The 17,985-nt window shown below is 46.7% G+C and overlaps 1 protein-coding gene and 1 long non-coding RNA gene across 3 annotated transcripts in view; one reads left to right on the top strand and one right to left on the bottom strand.

Moving 5' to 3' along the window:
• LOC140708991 (uncharacterized) overlaps positions 1–17,985 on the bottom strand; it is a 167,989-nt gene that overhangs the window by 89,997 nt on the left and 60,007 nt on the right. The gene's annotated exons all lie outside the window — the stretch shown is intronic.
• The window catches only part of SLC14A2 (solute carrier family 14 member 2), a 204,956-nt gene that overhangs the window by 177,339 nt on the left and 9,632 nt on the right, over positions 1–17,985 (top strand). Inside the window, exons 11-16 of the mRNA XM_073006350.1 lie at positions 9,125–9,247; positions 11,797–11,879; positions 12,841–13,000; positions 13,727–13,916; positions 14,241–14,369; positions 15,215–15,407. Of these exons, the coding sequence (XP_072862451.1) occupies positions 9,125–9,247; positions 11,797–11,879; positions 12,841–13,000; positions 13,727–13,916; positions 14,241–14,369; positions 15,215–15,407 (878 nt within the window). The remainder of the gene's footprint in view (positions 1–9,124; positions 9,248–11,796; positions 11,880–12,840; positions 13,001–13,726; positions 13,917–14,240; positions 14,370–15,214; positions 15,408–17,985) is intronic.

Here is a 17,985-nt window from a genome sequence, read left to right as displayed (position 1 = left end):
CTAAGAATGCCAGAGACAATGTATATATTGGAAGCTTCAAGCTGGATAGGCCTTTAAATATTTATAGTTTAAACCTCTTATTTTATAGATGAGGAAACCACGGCTTGTCCAGACACTTGTCCAGGTGGTAAATGAGGCTGGACAAAAGTCCAAGTGTCCTAACTCATAACCCTGAGTACTTCCTGCTCACCTGCTGCTGAAACCAGGCTCATCCATCAGCCCTCAAATCCCTCACCACCACACACGCCCACTGGATGAGCCATCTCGTTATTTGTCATCCTTTCCATGACTCTATGACCCATGGCTGTGACATCAGTTTGGTTTCCAGGGCAGCACTGTGCCAAGTTGGGCCTCTGGGATGTCACCTCTGGCTAATGAGATAGAACTGAATACCTTCTGCCCACGATTCATTACCTGCAGCTTCCAGGGAAGATGCTTCTGCTCCAGGCTCCTTGGCCTCTCTCCTCAGGTCCTGTACCGCTTCCTCAGAAACACCAATAGAACTGGGTTCTCCAGTGTCCACAAACATCTTAACATCCCAGCTCCTAACAACCTGTCCCCTGTCCCTCTTCTACGTACTCAGATTACTGTAGACCTATTCTGTGCAGCCGCTGACAACGGATGTGTCTGGAAGACAAATAGCCATGCCATAAGGAACAACATTCCAGGATATTGAAGTTCTCTTATCAGAGAATGGACAGCCTTGTAAAGTATGTGATATCCTCCAAAACCAGCACCAAAGAATATAAGCCTTGGTGAACTTGGTGAGGGAAAGCAATCCTGTGAGGTGTGGATGTGCCTAGATGTGGTAGGTAGTGCCAGGTCTCTATCTAATATCACCACCCTGGCCTCGTTGGACCCCTTCTCTGAAATGTATGCAATGTCCATACCCTTCTGTGTGGCTAGAGGGAAAAATATATTTACTCTAAAGTGCCTGATTGGTACTGGCTTTCCAGATCATTGTGTTGAGAAGGATTCTGAGGCTGTATCTAGACTTATAGGGAAAGAGTGCTGGGGTCAATTAGCTATGTCTGCCATAGGTTGCCACAGCTTCTGCATAGCTATGTCTGCCATAGGTGGTGAAGAAGAAGGCATAGAAGAGCATGTGGAGAAAGGGAGTGTGAAAGAGAAGAACCTTCTATGGCCTTTCAGCGGGTAATGCGATTGTGATGACACACCAGTGTTCATTATTTTTGGTAATTTTTGTAACTCCTTTTGAGATACAAAATAATCCTTAATTTTTTTAATTTAAAAAGTTGAAAATCCATTGATATCATTTGAGAAGGCTCCAACTGTCTGTAAAACACCTACATTGCAGGAGTAAAGAATCCAAAACCAGGAGGTCGAAACCTTGCTTCCTAACTGACCAGGTGTGGCCTCAGGTATGCCACTTATCTCTGGGCCTCAGTTTCCTTCTGCCAGTGCTCAAACTCAAAGGACGCTTGGTTACACGGAATTGCTAATTCCAAATAGTTTCATTAGATTGGAATGTATGTATTGAATACTGGTTATGTGCATTGTAACTATCAATAGGAAACTTCACTGCAGCCCCAACTTCAAAAGATGTAGCGTAGAGTACCCTCTGCAAGTACAATGGGAATTCAAGGGCTGGAATCATCCATATGACCCAATAAGCCAAGGATGGCTTCATGGAGGAAGTAGAACACAAAGTAGACCTTGAAAGATGGATAGAACTTAGGCAAGAAGAGGCATGGAGGAAGCACAGAGGGCCAGTGATAAGGCCAGAACACCTTGGCACAGTGTGCGCCAGGAAAGAAACGGGTGAGGCTTGAGGATGAAGTTGTTGTAAGAACATCAGGAAAGCCAGGCAGAGGAATTTGAGCATAATACTTTTGGCAATAGGGAGCCATGTAGGTTACTGAGTAAGAGAGTGACATAATAATATGGTCTAGCTGCTGAAGTTTAGAATGGATTGAAAGAGGGAAGATTAGGGAAACTGATGATATAAACATGCAATTCTGAGGGTGTGGGCCAGGGTAGGAACAGTGAGAAGAGTGCAAAGACATTCTGGAGAAAAGTCAGTCAGGTGTCCCAGTTAGAGACGGGGTGCTCTGACCTTTGTACTCTCTTTAACTTCATTTATGAGGCTTTATCATCAGGTATCACGAGGTTCAATAAGGCATCAACTCATTTATGCTAATTAACATCTTCCCCACGGAATGAGCCAGAGACACTGAAAGAAACGAAATTTAGGCTAGTCCGTTGGCCAACAAGTGAGCTGCGTGGGAAGGAGAAGAGAAAGTTTAAAGCATTTGCTATAAGGATGAGTCTCACTTCTTTCAAGGTAACAGTGACTTGTACCCCCACCTTCTTAAAAATAAAAAATTGGCTAATGGAGTAAGAAGTTGAGGCTTCCAAGTAATTTATCTCCAAGTGTTCCCATGGACCTGGTCTTCCTCTTCCTTACATGCATCTCATCCCACCTCCCGGTCCAGATAGGAAGTCTCAGGAAGACTGGGGTTTTTCTTGAGGAAAGGGAGCCACGGTTTAAAGAGAAATTGATTCTAGAATACCTACTTTGGCCATTACATTCCAAAGCAGAGTTGAATTGAAAGATTTTAACTAGGCTGGGCATGATGGCTCACGCCTGTAATCCCAGCACTTTGGGAGGCAGAGGCGGGTGGACCACCTGAGGTCAGGAGATCAAGACCATCCTAGCTAACACGGTGAAACCCCGTCTCTACTAAAAATACAAAAAAAAAAAAAAAGCCAGGAGTGGTGGCATGCACCTGTAGTCCCAGTTACTCAGGAGGGTGAGACAGCAGAATTGCTTGAACCCAGGAGGCAGAGGTTACAGTGAGCCGAGAACATGCCACTGCACTCCAGCCTGGGTGACAGAGCGAGACTCTGTCTCAAAAAAACAAAAGAAAGAAAGAAATTCAAACTAAACCCCTAATGGGGAGTAAGGTTTAGGGAAATAAATCTTAGACTACAAGATACGAGAGAAGAGAGACCTATGTCTTATCTATGCTCAGCTCTGCCAATAGCTGTGTAGCCTAGGGGAAGTCATTCCATTTCTTGTGGCCTCAGTTTCCAAATCTGTAAAATGGGAGAGCTGGACAAGATCATCTCAAAGCCTTTTCCAATTCTAACATCCAATGCCTTAGAGAGTTTAGAGAATGATCTTTGAAAATTTCTACTAAATACAACTTCACAGAAAAAGGTACCACCCCACTTACCACCCACAAGTATCCATATCGCACACACAGAGAATAGCCAGAGAAATTACAAGTCTTAGTGTAAAGCTCAACTTCCATGTGGGGAAACATTTATCCAAACTGTGGCCAAAGCATAGTCAGTCAAAGCATAGAACTGGTTGTAGAGAAAAAAAAAAGATCAAATTATATATGATGTGTCACTTCAAAGAAAGTAGTTCTGGTATTGCAGCCAGGAAATTGCCTTGCGATGTGCGGGTGTGTCCACAAACAACAGATCAGGAAGCTGGAAGGCCCAGGAAGCTGAGGAGGGAAGGCAAGTAGGTCTTGATGGTAGCTTCTTATGCTCCTTATGTTGGACATTGCTACTGAAAAATGGACAACATCAATTCGCCCCCAGGAGAGAGTAAATCCTGTTCAAAACCTGAGAAAGGGCTGGGTGCAGTGGCTCACGCCTGTAATCCTAGCACTTTGGGAGGCAGAGGTGGGCAGATCACCTGAGGTCAGGAGTTCAAGACCAGCCTAACCAATATGGTGAAACCTCGTCTCTACTAAAAACGTAAAAATTAGCCGGGTGTGGTGGCACACACCTGTAGTCCCAGCTACTTGGGAGGCTGAGACAGGAGAATTGCTTGAACCCGGAAGGTGGAAGTTGCAGTGAGTCTAGATCGTGCCGCTGCACTCCAGCCTGGGTGACACAGCGAAACTCCAACTCAAAAAAAAAAAAAAAAAAAAAAAAAAAACCCTGAGAAAGACAACTCACAGAAAGTGTAGAGGCATGGACCTGTTTGGGTAAAGGTTGATTTTTCAGAAAGAGGGTAGATTATTATTTCCCCTCTGAAAGAAGTCACATATGATTTAGGTTTATTTTGCTCCCCTCAAAGAAATTGTAGTAAGTGTTATAACTTTATTTCACCAGTGGGTGCTTCTATGAAATCTTTTTTTTTTTAACCACTGATATTTGAACAGTTGGCATGAGCCAGAGGCACGAGTACTTCAGGATCACTTCTCCCAAGGAAAGTGTTCCTGAGCAAACCATCATGGCTCGTAATTGTTCTTTCCTTCCCTGAGTCAATGAGAAGAAAGCACCATTGGCCTCCTGCCTGTTAAAACACAGGATGATGGCAATCCTCGAGGGCAGGGACCGTGCCCCTGGAATGGTCCTGAATGGCCCCCAGGGTGAAGCTACATGCACCTGGACACTTAATAAGGCTAGTTAGAGGAGAGGACAGCAGCAGCCCCTACACCAGGCAGGCATGCGGAGGAGTTACTCAGCTTCCAAGGCTCACCCATAGCTTTTCCAGGACATGCGTGTAACTGCCCAAGAGAGCTACCCCTGACCTCCAAGCAGCCAGGTACTGTGGCAGAGCTCCTGGGTCCAGGCCCTCTGGCCATAAACATCATCCGTTTACTGCACCATGCTGTACAAATACTATTTTCTATGTGCGCCATGGTATTGGAGATGGGGAGGGGAGTGAAAAAAGTGATTAAGGCAATTATTGAGTGCTTACTGTAAACAAAATTTACTCTTGAGCTATAGAATGCCCAGTCCCACCTCAAAGAGCTTAGGGTTTCACAGCCAGATGGAATGGACCTATGTAATATCTTAGCAACCAAAATAAATCACAGGGAGCCAGATCCCCATCTTCAACAGCCTACTTTCTTGTCTTTCATTAATTGAGTTCTTCTAGCGACTCTTTCAGAGCTCCTAGGTTTCTGGTTAGTTGATCATAAATGACCAACCATTATATCACCATCTATAAACTTCTACTCTTTTATCCAAATAACACTAGAAATAATCAGTCCTTGCCCTGCAATTTCCAAAATCATACACAATTCAGCTATACCTTTTTTCCGCCTATGAAGGACTCTCATCTGTATTTCAATGTCTATCAAACATTTAACATTTACCCTAAGATACACTTTTTTAAAAATTTGTTTATACCCTGAAATATCTAATGACTTTGTCCATTATGCTATTCAGAAATTAAAATGCAGGCTGCATGTTGTGGCTCATGCCTGTAATCCTGGCACTTTGGGAGGCCGAAGCAGGAGGATCACTTGAGCCCAGGAGTTTGAGACCAGACTAGTCAACATGATGAGACCCTGGCTCTACCAAAAACTAACAACAACAATAATAATAATAATAATAATAATTAGCTATGCATGTTGAGGCATGCTTGTAGTCCCAACTATTCAGGAGGCTAAGGTGGGAGGATCACTCGAGTTCAGGAGTTTTAGGCTGCAGTGAGTTATGATTGGACCATTGCACTCCAGCCTGGACAACAAAGCAAGACCCTGTCTCAAAAAAATATTAAAATGTCATAGGATAATTATCCCTCGCTAATGTGTTCAACAAACACTTCTGAGTACCAACAGTATACCAGATTCATGATAGTTAGTGGGGGGCCAAGGTAAAATGGCATAATCCTGGCTGTCAAAGATCTCACCATAACATAAAAGTGATAGTCAAGAACACATAATTAACTCTAAGCAAGGTAAGAGTCAGTGCAGGTAGGTGTCAAATGCCAGGTGTGACCTAAGGATAAGGAACTATCTTGCCTGGAGCAGAGGGGCCTAGTTCCATCAGAGGAATGTGTCCTCCCTCAGGAGATACCTAATGTGTGAACACTGCAAAGTTATTTTCCAGAGCATTTTGTAAGCATTATCTCATCTCCATAACAATATGAGAAAGAAATGGTAGGTACCCCTGAGATATCTATCATCATTTACAGTTTGGGTTTGCAAGGTCAACCCTACAGGGTCTGTATATTTCTTTCTGGGAGAATTTCATGCCTGCCATTGAGGAAACTGTGAATGAGATCATGTGACTTGCAAAACACCATGCAGAAATTAGTGACTTTGGTTCCCAGCCGGCGTTATTGTTTTCTTTTCTCCCCACCTCACCAATGGCACATCTCATTTCTAAACATGTGATAGACATGTTCATCATATTCTTGAAAGTGTCTTTATCCATGATGAAAGTCCTAAGAATTTGTCCCAGAGGCCAGTGTTAAATTGCTATCACCTTCACTGTAAGTGTTTGCACAGCCTTGAGAAGTTCGCTATTTTATCTCTAATCTTCTTTGTGGCATCTGTTCCCCTCTCCCATTCTCAACTCGTGGCTGCCACATCGTGAGGAGCTGCTGCCCTCCCTGGGTGGTCTATAGCCCAGCACTCCAGTCTTGGCCACGTGAGAAAGGTACTTTTTGTTTTTGATTTTTGCAGCTGGGCCATCAACTCTGGGAACACGTAGCACAGAATCTGGGCTGCTAACTGTGAAGAATCAGGGAGTGGAGGCTGAGCCACTGGCTTTCTGTAGCCATCTGTCAGCTCTGCCAGGGCAATCACCTACCCACCCACCCACCCAAAGATCTTCCACCAGCAAGCCCAGCACTCTCCACCGGTGTTACTATGGCTGACTCCTCAGTGGACAAATCTGAAGTATCTTAACAACCAATAACTTTCCAGGTAGATGTTGCCTTACTTCGTTAAACTGCAGTACCTCTTTGGATATATGAAGAATAACACTGGTTAGTAAATGATGTCTGTCATGCCCTCCGATATCCAGGTTCAGGCCCTAGACTAAAAGGAAAACTCCTTTCTTGCACCAAACAGGTCTGTGCCATTCAATATAATGCAGCATCAGGGTGGAAAGAGCAGTGAATTAGGAACTGAGAGACCCAAGTGCAATTCCTAGCTTTGCCATGATTATGAACTGGATGATTTGGGTGAGTTAATTTCTCTGAACGAGGAAAGTGAACTGTGATCTTGAAACTCCCATTCAGTTCTGAGTTTATGATTCTAAGGTCAAACTAGGATTACCAAGGGGATGACTGGGGTAGCAGACACTTGGCATATGAGGAACAAGAAGCAGTGGACAGGCAGAGGTGCCTTCGCAGTCTGGCAGATGTGTTCTGGGGAACGGCACTATGGGAGAATGCCCTGCTTGGTCAGGTGAGGCAATGATACCCCTCAGTTCTCATCCTGCATGAACCCTGCCTGCACAGGCATCCCAGGACAAGTTGACACTCCAGATGTCTCTGAAGTGCAGAGTAGAGGGGCACTTCTCAGCCTCGGGAGTTATAGCTCAACACTGACCCCTGGACAGGACGCTGAAACAGTAGCTGCTTCTCTATCCTGAGCCAGAGGGAAGGGACGTGATCAGGTGTGTTAACTTTCAGCATGAAAATATAGACAAGGCCGGGCGCTGTAGCTCACGCCTGTACTCCCAGCACTTTGGGAACCCCAGACAGGTGGATCATGAGGTCAGGAGTTCAAGACCAGCCTGGCCAAGACGGTGAAACCCTGTCTCTACTAAAAATACAAAAATTAGCCAGGCGTGGTGGCGGGCACCTGTAATCCCAGCTACTTGGAAGGCTGAGGCAGGGAATTGCCTGAACCCAGCAGGCAGAGGTTGCAGTGAGCTGACATTATGCCACTGCACTCCAGCCTAGGTGACAAGACTCTGTCTTAGGGGGGAAAAAAAAAAAGTGTAGACAAGACTTGCTTTCCTTAATCATGCATGCACCACAGACTCTCTAGTTGTTGGCCCTGCTCTGTTCTGAGCTTTGCCAAAGTTGTTTCTACATAAGCAGTGGGAACTACCCCAGTGCTTTCCAGCTTTCATATGCCCATGAATCAGCTGGGGATCTTGTTAAAAGCCAATTCAAATTGAGTAGTTCTGGGGTGGGGCCTAGACTCTGAATTCCAAGCAAGCTCCCTGGTCCACAAACCAGACTCTGACTAGCAAAAATGCAGAGAAAAGGATTAGGAGCTGAGTCACGTGACTCGCCATTTATAGGATGCTAAAGAAATCACTCTGAGCTTCCATTTTCCTCCTTTTAGTGGTAATATATAGTGCCTATTCTGTTCAAGGCCCTACTGAAAGGGCCAAGTGAGTCAACCCAGAAAGTATACAGACGTAACAGTGTGAATGTTTTCTACTGTTCCAAGCAGCTGCTGGACCATCTAACTCTAGTGTGTACTGGAGCCCGAAGCAGAGCAAGTTAAAACTGCATACCCCCCAGGACCACCAGATTCTTCAATTACGAGACCTGGGGGTGAGGCAGTAGGGCTAGGAGCACGCACTTTAACAAGACACCAAGGTAATTCAATGCTGTCAGTTCTTGATCCACACACTGAGAAACCCTAGCCCAAGTGGTGAGAGTGCTCTGCTCTCCCGATAGTGTGAAAATTGAAGATAATAAGGTACAGCAGACAGCTTCTTGTAGGTGATCAGAGACTCAGGACTCCTAGCTCCCCATAAATTGGTATTGGTCAAACTTTAATAAGCACAGAATTCTCCCAGTGGATCTTGTTAAAATACAGATCCTGATTCCATCAGTCTTGGTTAAAGCCTCAGATTCGGCACTTCTAGCAAGTACCCAGGCAGATGATGCTAATGCTGCTGGTCCAGGGACCACACTTTGAGTAGCAAGAACTGATGTCAGTTCTCAGCCCAAGCTGCATATTGGAACCATCTTTTAAATACCATGGGCATTCAAAACGTTAATTTTGAAAAACTGGTCTGGGGTGGAGTTCAGGCATTTTTTTAAAGCACCTGGGTGATTCTAATATGCAGGCAGCTTTGGGACTCCCTGCCACAGATGAAGTCCAAGACGCTGGCTACCACCTGCTCGTGCCAGTGCAAGTTGCAGTTAAGTGGGTCTTAGAGTGCTTCCTTGCTGGAGAAATAAGGCAAGCTGCTCATGCATCTCTTGATGGGCTATAACTTGGGTTACCGTGGGGAGAGGAAGCAGAAGTTTCAATGGGAGAAATAGAGAGCTAAGTGTTTTATGCGGAGACTGATACAATTACTACTTCAGCTTCAGGCTTCATTGCTCTCTCCTTTCCAGCATCTGTGTGATTTTTCCTGGCTCTCTGCTTGGCGCTCTCAGGTGTGGACCAGGTGGGACACTGACCTGTCTTATTTTGCTCCTGGCTAGGAGGCAGCGGGGAGCAGCCACGCACAGCGGGCCCAAAGGTGCAGGAGGCCTCGGAGGCTGTGCTGTCCGAGCACAGGAGTGTATTTCACATCGAGCGGTCATCCATTCGGAGGAGGAGCAAAGGTGTGCATTTCCTCCCCCTTGCGCTTGGATCCCTGCCTTCCTATTCTCTAATAAAACAGGGACGGCCGGGCGCGGTGGCTCAAGCCTGTAATCCCAGCACTTTGGGAGGCTGAGATGGGCGGATCACGAGGTCAGGAGATCGAGACCATCCTGGCTAACACTGTGAAACCCCGTCTCTACTAAGAAATACAAAAAACTAGCCGGGTGAGGTGGCGGGCGCCTGTAGTCCCAGCTACTCGGGAGGCTGAGGCAGGAGAATGGCGTAAACCCGGGAGGCGGAGCTTGCAGTGAGCTGAGATCAGGCCACTGCACTCCAGCCTGGGCGACAGAGCGAGACTCCGCCTCAAAAAAAAAAAAAAAAAAAAAAAAACAGGGACAATGGCAATGCCTACTTCACAGGGTGGTGGGGAGACCGGCTGGAGTCAGACTTGACCTCTCATACCTGACCTCTGACCAAGGCCACAGTTCCCCGGATGTGTCTGGATGCCCGCTGGGTCTCCGAGAGGTTGAAGCTGGGACAGGCAGTTAGCTTCTGGGGTCTCAACTCTGCTGCACATTGGAACCACCTGCATCTCCTCCATTTAATTCATCTGGGGAGCAGCCTGGGTGAGCATCAGGAGCTTTTAAAGCTCTCCAGGAGATTCCAATTTGCCAGCAAATCCAAAACCACTGGTCTAGGAGGCTATAGATGAAAAGTTCTCACCTATGGCAATGGTGGGGAGACCAAGGGCACAGGTAGAGACCCATGGTGGGGAAAGGGCTGCCAAAGGCCAGGAAGAGGGTATCCAAGGGCCACTAAAGCTGACTAAGTGGAGGCCAGAAACTTGGACTTGGAAGCTGAGAACATGTAGCAGCAAACAGGGAGGAGTCTGGGGAGATTTACTCAACCAGCTGCAAGGTTGGAGCAGCCTCGTGAAGATCCAGGACACAGGGACAAGCTAATCCTACCCCCAATCCCCAGAGAGGGGGGCAGCATTGCCCAGAGTCACACAGCAGACTAAGTCCACTGTTGGAATAAAAGTGAATCCCGAATTAGTGCCACATCTCATGCTCCCCAGAAGATGCCTGAGTGACCTTCTTTCTCCAGTTCCTCCAAGTCTCATCATTTCATACCACAAGTCAGCCAGCCCAGAGAACTGGACCTGGAATGACTATGGGAAAATACACGAGGTGGAGTGGGGATTGCCAAGGACATTGCATATCTCAAGGGCCCCTGTAGCTCGGGAGCTTGTCTTTGACAAGGGCTCCCCAGCAGAGTGTGGAAGAGACCATGGTTTGCCTCAAAGGCTTCATAACTTCCTCCTAACATCGTCTTAGGACAGGGGCTGGGATTGGGGAGAGCATAGTAGAGAGCCCTACAGCACTGGCAGGCAGAGAGGAGCTTCAGACAGAAGCAGCGGGTCAGTGCGGATATCACACACACAGGCCTCCAAGTTCAAGTGATCCTCTCTGCTTCCTACTCTTCCTTTCAAAGCTTTCAAAGTGAATTTGTTTCTCCTGAATGGGGTCACCTCCTAACCATACTGGTATCTGCAGCCCCTGCCCCTTCAGCAGTGGGAACACAGTGCCTTTGATATATCCCTTCTAGTGTTTTGACAACCTGATGACTCATGAGGGCAGAACGAGGCAACAGGCAATTCAGTCTGAAAACACAGGGGCAGAGCCCAGCCTGCTATTCTCACACTTGACCACAGGAGGGAACCAAAGCATAAAGACGGAACCTTCCAAGGGCCTGAACGTCTTTCATGATGCACAATACCCTACTGAAATTGGTTGTCTCTAAAAGTAAATAACCTGTAATAATAAAAAATGTTTAGATCCACATTACAAGAGTTTTCTAGAATTACAAAGGCTTGCCAAAATCTGCTTCAAGAGATTACATGGATGTCTCTTGTCCTAATCCCACCAGTCATTGCTACTACAATACCTTAAAAAACAAAACAAACAAACAACAACAACAAAAAAAACAGAACAGCCTGAGGTCATCCAGGTGAGGAGAATCATGGGCAAATTCAAACACAGATCATGCATGGCTCATGGCTTATGGCTCAGGCAGCTTAATACTTTATGAACAGGAAGTGAAGGGCTTCAACAACATCCAAGTTTCTTTTGTTTGTTTGTTTTGTTTTGTTTGTTCACCTGCAAGTTCCTCATGTGGAACAGGAGAAAGAACCCTGGATTCCAGGATCAAGCACAAGTCACTGTCTCTCCAGGCTGCTGTTTTCTCATCTAAAAAAATATCAAGGTTGAGCTAAATGAGGGCTTCTTAATTAATAGTGGAATCTCTGAGCTCCCTAAATTCCTTATAACATGCCCTGTTTATATGAAGATGTATACTTTTTTCCCCAAAGCGAGGGCCCAGATGGATCCATGACCAGTAAAAGAACAAAAGAGGCTTCAAGCTGCTGCAAGGCTCCATGATGCTGTGCTTCCTCAGGAGAAACAGGAAATGCTGCTTAGTCTAACACGGGAGCCTTGCAGGACATCAACTTCTGAGGTGCCAGGGTAGAGGTGTCCTAATTGATGGTCCTCTTTCCTTCTGACTCCAGTGTTTGGAAAAGGCGAACACCAGGAGAGACAAACCAAAGACCCATTTCCCTATCAACACCAGAAGCCCACAGTGGAGCTGCCTGTGAGTACTGAGTGTCCTGGATCAGGGACAGCGCCCTGCAGTCACAGAGCCCACAGCAGATGAGGGAGCTGAGAGCTGTAAACAAAGTTCTCCGATTTAGGCAAACTTCTCTTGCCTTCATATTTTCTTTTTTTTTTTTTTTTTTTTTTTTTTTGAGACGGAGTCTCGCTCTGTCGCCCAGGCTGGAGTGCAGTGGCCGGATCTCAGCTCACTGCAAGCTCCGCCTCCCGGGTTCACGCCATTCTCCGGCCTCAGCCTCCCGAGTAGCTGGGACTACAGGCGCCCGCCACCTCGCCCGGCTAGTTTTTTTTTTGTATTTCTTAATAGAGACGGGGTTTCACCGTGTTAGCCAGGATAGTCTCATGTAATTACCTGGGACAAAAATATCTCTTTCACAGTTTACTTTGTGACTTTTCATATTCCTTTTATTTGAATTATTATCAGGCTTCCTTTAAACCCAGTATTCAAGCATTTAGGAAATAAGCTGGTGCCTGTTTTCAAAAACAGAATCTTCCCATGTTCAATTTCATACCCTTATGTTTATGAACAGTTATATCTTAAAGACTGGACATGCCAGGGAGAAAGTCATTTCTCCTGGAAAGACTATTAATGTTTTTTTCTTTTTTAAAAAAAAAAAAAAGACTAAAAATATGTGGTTAACTCAGTTCTGCTGTTTGATCTTGACCTTCAAAAATGAGAACCTCCACATGCCAGAGTCCTCATCTACAGAATGAGAGTCAAGATGTTATCTTATTGTGCCTCACGGTAGTTAACCTATTAGATGAGGTAACGTGTCAAAGAGAAGACAGTCTAATCTACAGAAACAGGGAGAACGTTAAATAGTAATTTAATGAAATTACAAATGACAATCTTACTTGGTCCCTGAGTGACCACGAGCATGAATTCTCAGTGTAAGAACCACCGAATGTGGGAGACTCTTGCCTATCTCTGTCCTGGACAGGATCTGGACACCATGGAGGAGAGCGCTGAGATAAAAGTGGAAACAAACATTTCCGAGACATCCTGGATTCGGAGTTCTATGGTTGCTGGTGGGAAAAGGGTTAGCAAAGCCCTCAGCTACATCACAGGAGAGATGAAGGAGTGTGGAGAGGGACTCAAAGGTAAAATCTGATGAGAGCAACACTGACCCTGACCCTAAAAAGGTCACCTCCACCCATTGCCAGGAAACCCATTGCCATGGGGGTTCCCTATAGACTAGACTGCGCTCGGTTACTGTGGTCTTTCCTGAAAGCTGGGAGTTCTGCTGTTATAACAGACATACAGCCTCTCGGAATATAAATAGCAATACATGTAAGAGTGTGAGCTCATGAGCTCTCATTTCTGAACATAACACTTCTGGTATCTCAAATATTCCATTTAAATATTGCAGATGGGTGTTTTTCGCATTGGGATTCTAGAGCCAGCATTCTAGAAAAACACTATCTGGATGGCTCATGGGAGAACTGTGTGTACCATGCCAATAGGTTCTCTTTAGCACTCTTTCCAGAGCTCAGCCCATGGGTTTAATGCCCTCTATGCAGCAAGAACATTTTCTTGAAAATTCATAGTACCACCATAGGGGACAGAGACAGCTCAGGGCACCTAATTCCCCCTGCCAGAAAACCAGCCTGAAGGTCACATCCGGCTGAGACGGGCCTTGAGAGTTTCCTTGGCAGTCAGATGCTCTCTTGGGTTCTTTATTTACCGTCTTTGGTGGCAGCTGACAGCAGGTGGCGGGCTCTCTGCAAACCCACCTCGGACATCCAGATTCCCTCGCACCCTCTGCCTCCCACCTACGGCCGCCCACACAGAGCACTCGCCTACTTCCTGCCCTGCTTCCATTTCAGACAAGTCCCCAGTGTTCCAGTTCGTTGACTGGGTCCTCCGAGGCACATCTCAAGTGATGTTTGTGAACAACCCCCTCAGCGGCATCCTCATTATCCTCGGCCTCTTCATCCAGAACCCCTGGTGGGCCATCTCAGGCTGCCTGGGCACCATCATGTCCACCTTGACAGCCCTCATCCTGAATCAAGACAAGTAAGTCCCAGAGGCTCAGGGTCCAAGCATGCGGCCAAGAAGTCACTCCCCATGGGGACCATTCTCCCTCTTCCCAGCTCAGAAACCCTCAAAATAAGGACACTGATAACTAAAAATGACTGTTCCCTGGTTTTGTCATAGCAACACATGGTCTAGAGAAAGATGAAAGATTCATAGGGTTGTCTTCCCTCCCCACTCCCAGAAGAGTGGTCTGTTTGAAGGTGTATGTAGTCAGGTCCCAGGTAAAAAGAATCTGCCTCAATAGGAAAATGTAAAATGCCCTGGGGAAGCCCCTGCTCCACCTGCCCCTCCCTCTCCTGCCAGGTCAGCCATCGCGGCAGGACTTCACGGCTACAACGGGGTGCTGGTGGGGCTGCTGATGGCCGTGTTCTCAGACAAAGGTGACTACTACTGGTGGCTGTTGCTCCCCGTCATCATCATGTCCATGTCTTGGTAAGTTTGCTTTTGAGGGGTTGTGGGTTCATATCAAAGGCCACCAACCTTTTCATCCCAACCCCATGACCGTCTGTCTAAACGTGATGCTAAAGTGGGATGTATTTAGCTTGCACATCAGAAATGCCCACTGAAAATAATGACTAAGTTTATACCATGGCAGCCCCATGCTAGGTCTATACACAGTATCCCATTAGTGACCACTCTTTAGTATTCTTTTTTTTTTTTAAGATCTAAAGGGTCTTTGGTCTCACCCTACGAGAGCACAGAGAAAGAAACTGAGGCCCACATTGGTTAAGAGCTGCACTATAGGGTCCTGTCAGTTTCTGGAAATCTTTTAACCCTCCCCCACCCTGGCTTTTCTAAATCCTTGGCACTCCTGTGCAGACCAAAACCACCTCCCAGGGTAGGCTGAAGGCCCAGCCACAGGTAAACCCTCAGTGCCTCCTCTACCCCATGTTGAGAAAACACAGGGCACCCTGGCCACAAAGCCAATGCACACGGCCACTCAAAAAACATCTGTTGAATGAATGGGATTCCCTCTCCTCTGCCTCCCCAACCTGCCCTCTCTCCTGATGCCTGGAGATGGAGCTGTAGGACTCCTGAAGGAAGTTCTAAGACCGCCTGCCTTATATCTCCTTCTGAGGTTCAGTCTGGGTGCCCCACCCTGTCACTGTGCAGGGAGGAAGAGGCCCGGGGAAAGACCTGCTCAGAGCCGGTCAGGCTCCAGAGAATACCCAGCAGGCTGCTTTTCTCTAGGAAGGCACAGGGAGCCCCCGCTGCAGCAGTCTCGTGTTATGACCAGGCAGTTTCCTGACCAGCATCTCTCATGCTTCTGCCATCAGCCCCATCCTCTCCAGCGCCCTGGGTACCATCTTCAGCAAGTGGGACCTCCCGGTCTTCACACTGCCCTTCAATATCACTGTGACTTTGTACCTGGCAGCCACGGGTCACTACAACCTTTTCTTCCCCACGACGCTGCTGCAGCCTGCATCCGCCACGCCCAACATCACCTGGTCAGAGGTCCAAGTGCCCTTGGTATGTATCACAGGAGGAGGAAGGGCAGTGTCTATCCACACTGGATATTAGTGGCATTTGCATATTTTGCACATCAGAAACATCCACAAGTAATAATTCTTAACAATTACACGGTACCAGGCATGCTACATACATATCTCATGAGCTGCCACCCTTTTCTACTTCTGAGAGCAAAAAGGGCTAGTTTTGGTCCCACCTTATGATAGCACAGAGAAGGAAACTGAGGCTGAGTTAAGAGACCTGCCTTAGGTCTTACAACCAATTAGGGAGGAGCAAAGTCAAGACTAGAACTTCAGCCTCCTGACTTCCAGGTCTGGGCTCTTTGTGGATGTTTAAAAAGTCTTTTTGAGGCTTACAGCTTACATTGTGCATTTTCTTTCATTCAAGCACATGGAATCACTCAAGTCGTACACATCATGCTACAATCTATTGGCTTAAGAAGTCATTGTTCCAACCTCCAGAGTTTATTCCCTTCACTCGCCAAAGCTGGGCCTGGTGGCACATGCCTGTAGTCCCAGCTACTCAGAAGGCTGAGGTGGGAGAAGCTCTTGAGCCCAGGAGTTTGAGGCTGCAGTGAGCTGTGATTGTGTCACTGCACTCCATGAGACTCTATCTCCAAAACAAAAACAAAAACCCCAGAATCAAATAGTTTGCTTGCTAAATACTGTTGCTTCTCAGTGTAAACTCAGGGCTCTCTCTACTACACCACGCTGTTGGTTTTAAAGCACAGGTGTTCTTTCATTAAGAAACATATGACAGAGCTTTTAAAGTTTTTTTTAGTAAGTATTCTGTATATAATCCTGACCTCCGGAAGTCAGCCAAGGTGATTAAGAAGAAGCTGCACTCACAGCATTAAGTCAGCCTGGAGAAATGTGCCCATTAGCCAGCCGCCTTATCTAACTAGGCATGTTTTCTCCGAGGCCCTCCTACTTTCCGTTACAGGAAACGGCCCCACAGTCTGGCGCTCACTCTGAGACGTCGTTATTGGCAACTCATCATCTAACCACAAAGTCACTTGGGCTTGTTGAAGGAACTTTCTCTGAAATAATGATGCCTCATTTCTCTTAGCCTTCCACAGTAAGCAACAGCATGGTGTAGTAGAAAGAGCCCTGAATTTACACTGAGAAGCACCAGTATTTAGCAAGAAAACTATTCGATTTGGGTTTTTTTCTTTTTTGTTTTGGAGATAGAGTCTCATTCTGTCACCCTGGCTGGAGTGCAGCGACACAATCACAGCTCACTACAGCCTCAAACTCCTGGGCTCAAGCGATCCTCTCACCTCAGCCTTCTGAGTAGCCGGGACTACAAGCATGTGCCACCAGGCCCAGCTAATTCTTTATATTTTTTTGTAGAGATCGGCTCTTGTCATGTTGCCCAAGCTGGTCTCAAACCTCTGGCCTCAAGCGATCACGCCACCTCAGCCTCCCAAAGTGCTGGGATTACAGGTGTGAACCATTGCACCTGGCTGAGAACTATTTGTGTTAGTTGCATCCTTGTTGATCATTTTGGGTGTGAGAGGACCTTCTTGGACCAGAAACAAGAAAAGGTGCTGTGCTAGCAGTTCAGCTTCTTAAGCTGCCCATTCTTAGTCTACCCAATTAATATCTTTTGGAGACAAACTTGCTCTAAGTGGTATGCTATGGGGAAATGATGTTAGAAAATGCAGATTTTAGATATTGCATTCTCTATGTCACGGTTTCGGTTGAGAAGACATTTTGAAATTTTATAGAAATGGAAAAACAATGAATAATCCTGTACAAACACTTGAGAACCCCCACCACTATCACCACTCCACCAGCGTTCCAGAAAAGAAAAATTCAATTTTGTGGCATTGTTCTTTAAGAAGTAACTTTCTGGCCAACTGAATAGATTATAACAATGATTCATACGTTTTGTCTTTTTGACAAATTAGAGCCTTGAGTTTCTGATAAATAAGCGGTGAATTTCAGAGGGAGAGTCTAAACTTCCCAGTAATGTTGAATCCCCGCAGGTTCCTCTGCTCTTGTGACCACTGAGAGCCCCCTGAAGGGTGCAACTGGCTGGGAACAAAACTGCCTATGCTGCTGCCTCTGTATATACAACTCTCTCTCGCCTGTCCCCTTTACCCTGCATAGTGAGGCCAGAGCCCTCATTCTGTTCTCTGCCCTGGGTAACAGAAGACTGAGCCCAAAGCCTAACTCACTCGGCCGGTCTCCTGTACACACAATCACTATGGTGTGAGGACCCCCGAGCGGCAGGATCTCCCTCCCCCGCCATGCCCAGTGGGAAGAGCTCTCTAGAGATCATCCTTGCCATAACCTATACACAGACTCGCCCCAGGACACGGTCTCTCCTCAGCTTCCTGCCCAAGGGCCTTGGCCAGACCCTCCAAAAGACAGTCCCTGTGGCTGGGGAAGCTGGCATTTCCAGGAACTCTAGGACCCTTGTGCAGGTGCCCACATGGCACCAGACTTTTTCAAGTGCTTTTCCATTCAGACAGGTCCCACCAGCCCCGGAGACAGGTGGAGGATGGAATCAAGCAGGGTGTCCCGGGGGTTTACTAATCAAAACAGCAGATGCTGGGCGATACTACCTTCTC

Source organism: Chlorocebus sabaeus, chromosome 18, assembly GCF_047675955.1.
Source record: "Chlorocebus sabaeus isolate Y175 chromosome 18, mChlSab1.0.hap1, whole genome shotgun sequence".
Classification (NCBI taxonomy): Eukaryota; Metazoa; Chordata; class Mammalia; order Primates; family Cercopithecidae; genus Chlorocebus; species Chlorocebus sabaeus.
Note: the sequence above shows the minus strand (reverse complement) of the source record. Positions and strands in the feature narration are given on the sequence as shown.